General features: G+C 36.5%; 1 protein-coding gene across 1 annotated transcript in view; it reads right to left on the minus strand.

The window, feature by feature from the left end:
- Positions 1-3,948: 3,948 nt before the first annotated feature.
- LOC109917238 (complement C1q tumor necrosis factor-related protein 3) overlaps positions 3,949-6,360 on the minus strand; it is a 31,410-nt gene continuing 28,998 nt past the window's right edge. The window contains exon 6 of the mRNA XM_048605107.1: positions 3,949-4,108. Coding sequence (XP_048461064.1) covers positions 3,949-4,108 — 160 coding nt within the window. The remainder of the gene's footprint in view (positions 4,109-6,360) is intronic.

The following is a 6,360-nucleotide window of genomic DNA, read 5'->3' on the forward strand; positions in this document are numbered from 1 at the left end:
ATCAGAAACAAAAACAGAAGTTGCTGGAAAAGCTCAGCAGGTCTGGCAGCATCCGTGGAGAAAAAGTAGAGTTACGTTTCAGATCCAGTGACCCTTCTTTACTGTTTACAACAGTGCATGACTGGCACGGGTGCCTTGTTCTGTTCTGTTCACTGAAGTTCTCCTTCACTCTTCGGTTGTCCTTCCTTGTGCAATGAAGCACTAACAATCGTTATTTATTAACCCTCATTCGCCACTACACCCTATGCACATTCTGCAGAGGGATATAGACAGGTTAAACAAGTGGGTGAAAACTCAGCAGATTGCATAGAATATTGGAAAATGTGAAGTTATGCACTTTGACAGGAACAATATAGAAGTTGAATTTTATTTAAATGGGGAAAGTTTACAGAAAGCCATAGCACACAGGAATTTGGCAATCTTTGTGAATGAATTACAAAAAGTTAGAAGCCAAGTTTAGCAGGTAACAGGGAAGGCAAATAGAACGTTGGCCTCTATTTCAAAGGAAATGGAGTATAAAAGGAGGGAGGCTTTGCTAAAACTATACATGGCACTTGCCAAACTGCAGCTGGACTACTGTGAAGTTTTGGGGCCCTTATTTAAGGAAAGATATTTTGCCATTGCAGGTGGTTCAGAGATGGTTCACGAGGCTGATACCAGGTCTTATGAGGAAAGGTTGAGTCAGTTGGGCCTGTGTTCTTTGGAATTTAGAAGAATGAAAAGTGACCTTCATGAAATCTATAAGATTCTTAGCTTGACAGATGTCGAAAGGTTGTTTTCCCTTGTGGCAAAGTCTAGGAACAGAGGGCATAATTTCAGAATAAAGGAGTCATCCAAATATAACAGAGGAAGAGGAATTTGTTTTCTCAGTGGATTATGAATCTGTAGAATTCAATACCGCAGAGAACGGTTAAGGCTGAGTGGTTAAGTACATTCAAGGCTAAGATAGACAGATTTAATCAGTAATGGAATCAAAGGATATGGGGAAAAGGCAGGAAAGTAGAGTTGAAGATTATTTGGCTCTTTTGCCTTACGGTCTTATCATTTTGTAAGATCACCCCTTCTATAACAACTTTTCCATCCTAGCTTGCAAACTTCACAGATCTTCACCAAGATAACATGTCAACAATGAAGCCTTTTATACATCTGATTAGAATATGTGGTGTTACCTGCCAATGATTACTTGTGTCATAGATAAGACCAAATCCCCTCAATATATTAAGAAAATAGACTAGATCCTAACTACTTTTTATTTTAAAAAAGTAAGTGTAAGGTGTTGTATTCCAGATACAATTTGATTGGTCAAACTACTTGACTTTAAGCAAACACATTTTATTTGCATACTACAATTAAAATGCAGATAAAATAACAATGAACAAAGAGAATTGGCTTAACTGTACATCCATTGAAATGTTTAACAAGATAATATGAATTAACTACAAATAATTAACTGTTCCAATATAGTAACATCCCATAAACGCAGCCTTGGCAAAGGCAAATTCACTAAAATAGATTGTCACACATGCAATTCTAGCAGCAGGAAGAGAACCCAAGCTTTTAGCTGTAACAGAGAGAGAAGTAAGAATTTCCACATCCAGCTTCAAAATTCTAGTAACTGCAGAAAGCTGAAACTAAAAATCCCACCCCCATTCAGGTTGCTTCTGTTGTTCCAAGCTGTTTACTTCATTGGCTTTGAAAAGACTGCTAGCACCACTGCTCAGCCTTTCTTCATTAAAAAGAGGACAAAATACACCTCTTAAAGCCATAGTATTGTCACAATTGTTACCTCAAAATGTCCCCATAGATACGTCCAAAAGGCGAAAACAACTGCAAAACTCACTACACAACCTAATTCCAAAGTTTAATGTACAACCATTATGCCAGTTACATATTTTCTGTTCTGTCATTGAATAAAATCCTTTTACACTAAAGTGTTTTCAGATGTTTGAGTTAAGTTTGTATTAGGTTGAGTCATAAATAAAACATAAAAACCATAAACCCATAACCTTACTTTTGACCTGGGCCACATGGCTTTCTTCATTTCAAAATAGTTTTGCCACTGATCACAATTTAAAAGAAAAATTCTCATTTGTTCAATCTTGTTAAAATTATTAAGTATTGAAAAATAACTCAAATCCAACTACAGGTTTTGGCCAGGATATCAAAATATCTTTAAGTGAGTGGCTAAGCCATGAAACCTTCTGTCACATGATTAAAACTACTGAATCACCTTTAGTTATACCAGTTTTGAATTCTTTCTCCAGTCTTCTTGTAATTACAGAGGAGTAAACAACTCCAAGCCTATCTAATGGCTGCTCATGCTTTCAATCTCTCTCAAAGTCTAATGTCTGTATTTTGTCTGCAAAGTGACCCAATTCCCAAATTGCAGCTGCTGTACCTTCAACTACAATTTCAATGCATCGGAGCTCCTGTGAAAGAGACTTCTGCGTACAGCCACTGAAAGGACCTCCATTGAACACTCTAATTCATGTTAACTAATACCAATTTCTTTGACTAAGTACTGTAATTTTTAACTTGTAACTTTGCCTCCTTTCTTGGATACATATGTGTGAGAATATATGCTGTGAATCACCCTGTCATGTTTTGAATGCGTTATTGGTTCTACTTTGTTTTAACTCTAAGGAATTGGCGTGGGTCTTTTTTAAATTGAAATTCTCAGACAGGGTTTGGAGAAACACACAACTGCCTCTTTTGCTTTAAAAGAGGACTGCGGAAAAAAGAAAACAAATTAAGACCACCTCTATTATACACCAGGACAAGAGGGCAGAACAAGTCATTCAATTCAACTTTCCTTGTTGTCCACGTCATTAATATATATGGAAACAAAATTACACAAAAATAAAATGTGATGTGACCCGATATGTAGTAACAAATTCCACAATCTCAACTAATATATCAGTAATGCCATTCTTAATAAATCAAGAATCAATGACATCTTGTACACAAAATTATTTGTTGGCATTGTACATCTCCATCATAAAAGACAATAATCCTGATCTGTGAGATACTAGTGTCTATACTTGCACATGTTAATTAAATTGTAACATTCCAATTTTTAAAACAATGATTCCTGAAATTATCAACTCTGTTGACACAATCTTGCCATGAAGGCTGTGAATTTATTTAACGTTTAATGTAAAATTTCTTCCTGAAGTACATTTTATAATGTGTCTTTGTTATCATATGTATGGATTCTTAAAGATTAAATATTGTAGGTCCAACTTTATATTTCTTAGGCACAACATAGAAATAGATGTGTATGTTGACCTATTCAACTTGTGAACATACTCAAATTATAATCTTCTTGTATATTGCTAGAAGCCAAAATGTTCATTTGCAAATATGTTATACTACACACTCTCTTGCTATTGCAGTGAGTTATGTATAGAAGCCGAGAACAAATGGCAGTCAAGTGATATTCAAATATTTCTTCCAAGTTTTGTCCACTTCTTAAATGATATAACATTGGGAAGGGTAACACAACTAACATACTAGATTATTATCTGCATTGGCACTAGGCAGTCCATAATGAACAGGTGAGATCACCTTTGATTATATCTTAACTGTGCATCTAGTTTGAGACTATCCTATCTCCTCTACAAGAGGAGATTTTGAGTACAGATGTAAAAACAAAGAAAATGCCCTCATCTTAACTAGAATTAAATTATACATGACCAAATGTAAGTTTTCTAGCATCAGTAATCTGATAACTGAAATGAGACAAGCAGAGTTAGAATGAAAACACTTAAAATATTTGATGAAAAACAAATTAAGAAGGAAGAACTGGACCGTTTATGATTCATAAAGCTTCCTTCATCTCTCTGAAAAAACCATGGATAATGGGTTGACTTAGACCAGGATGTTTAATTATATTTTCATGATGCTGCATTGAATGTTATTGCTGACCTACATTAATTATTAATGTTTTTAGCTACCCTCAAAAAGGAGGAAGCCAGAAAATGTACAATGTCTTTGATGGTCACCATGCAATGCTCCATTTCCCATCCGCAGCCAAACTTCATCTCCTGTTTGAAGCTTAAGCACCCCACTGTTTCCTGAAGTATCATGCTTTCCCTTGGATTCGGAACTGAAAGGTGACATAACAAAAACAAATACGTTACATTTTTCGTGAAGAAGAGGCCTCATCATCCATACCATTTGTTAAAATGACAAAACAGTGAAAATAATTATAATCAAACAAGATTTTATAACATTGATTGATTGAAGTATATATATGTGTGTATGATGATGGCACTATTGGGAAAACATGTTTGGATGAAATACTAAAACATACCTCAGATGTATGAGATGCTGTCCCATGTCAAAGATTGAATGTAGAGCCAAGAAGGATTAGGAGTGACGGTAAACCATAGTCACAATCATGTCATTTATAACTTTGATGCCATGAAAATGTTGAGATAATCTACCAGTTTATAAGAACAGAGGGATCAAGAGTGAATTCTTTTGAGTATGAGGTAAGGGGACAGCTTATAATGTAAGTAAAAAAAGAAACAGTTATTACAGCAATTTTCATGACCTCAAAATGTTTTAAAGCATCTAAGAGCCAATGAAGATATTTTCCAAAGTAGTCATAGTTGCAATACAGGAAAAATGGCAGCCAATTTGCACACAGTAAGATTCCACAAATAACAATATGCTAATGAGCAGGTCATCAGTTTTGGTGCCTTTTTCTTCAAAATAATATTGTGGGATCTCTTATATCCAGCTGAAGTTTTGAAGGGTCATCAATTTAATGTCTCATCAGTTCAATGATACTGTGACAAGTGTGGGCATTGAAAATAATTGGGTCATCAGCATACCATAAGATCCACAAAGTAAGAGGTGTTTTCCATTTTCAAAGTGAGATTAGAGACTCATTAAGAACTGAGAGGGTAACAGGGAGAACAGTGAATACAAAAGGTTAAAAGGTACTCATGGAAAGATACGTTTTAATTGAAAGTAATTGAATTATTTACATTTCTGGCAAATCAACAGAAGCTGGCATGCCGACAGTACTACTTTTACCGTATTTGAAATTGACATGTTGTGGCAGGAATGGATCTGTAACATGTTTGGGAGACAGATGTTACAAATGCACTCTGTTTAAACTGGGTGGTAAATTCTAGCACCATTGGCAATATCAAAAATGTTATTTAAGTATAATATTTATGTATAAGATTGATTGTGCAGGTGCATAAATGGATATTCCTAATTCTGATTACAAACATTTCTTAATGTTTGGTCCAGATTTGTAAACAATGTAAAAGTTCCAATGTTATACAGTGCAAAGAGACTGACAGGATATCATAAAACCGGTTCAAGATGTTACAATCATGTGCATCTGCAGTGCACCATTTTATAGTTTCAATTCATTAAAATGTGAATATTTCATTGGGCGGAATTTTTCAGCGGCCTGAATAATGTGGGCTTTGGAAAAAAAATGACTGAATCACACGAGAGGTCCAGCAAAGCCTATCTCGATATTGGGACTAAGTTGCGGCATCTTTTAGCTAAGTTCTGCATGTTGAGGCAAGTTTCTCACTAGGTGGCGATGAATTTACTTTAACAGGAATTATTTATGGCTAACAACCTTATTAACTGCAAATCTCACCTCATTAATGAGCAACCTTCGATCCAACGATCCGCCGCATGTAAACTAGTTGCCAAGAATTCTAGACATCGAAAGCAGAGCACCTACCTGGTACGCAGTGAAGAGAGGTCAGTGTAGGTCACCAAGCAAGTGCATCTCAGGGCACGATCCAGGGTATCCGCCGCTCTCATACTTCATACTCGGACATTGATACTTGATCATTGCCAAACCCTCACGGTTTCTCATCGGACCTCTTCGATTTATTTGCAGGACACATAGCTAGTTGAGACCTGCATTTTAGCGCTCATTTCTATCTCATATATATCATTAAGACTGTCATTTCTCTCTACTTGACCATTGGTTAATGCTCCAAGATTTGCATGCACGAGTTCCACGTTTTAACAGTAGTCGAAGGAAATGTTGCGATAAATCAACACGAGAGAGTTTAATTTCAAAAAAGCAAATCGGATTCTTCAGTGTCCTGGCTGCTTGAAGCTTGTCTCAGATTTAGTCTGTGCCTTGGTCTTTACCCGGCAAAGATCATTTACTGTTAGCCCGGGAACCGAACTAATTATGACTTGTGAGACAACAAGGTGCAGGGCTGGATGAACACAGCAGGCCAAGCAGCATCATAGGAGCAGAGAGGCTGATGTTTCGGGCCTAGACCCTTCATCAGATGACCCTTTTCTGATGAAGGGTCTCGGCCCGAAACGTCAGCCTTTCTGCTCCTATGATGCTGCTTGGCCTGC

This window comes from Rhincodon typus, chromosome 1, assembly GCF_021869965.1.
Source record: "Rhincodon typus isolate 14 chromosome 1, sRhiTyp1.1, whole genome shotgun sequence".
Taxonomy (NCBI): domain Eukaryota; kingdom Metazoa; phylum Chordata; class Chondrichthyes; order Orectolobiformes; family Rhincodontidae; genus Rhincodon; species Rhincodon typus.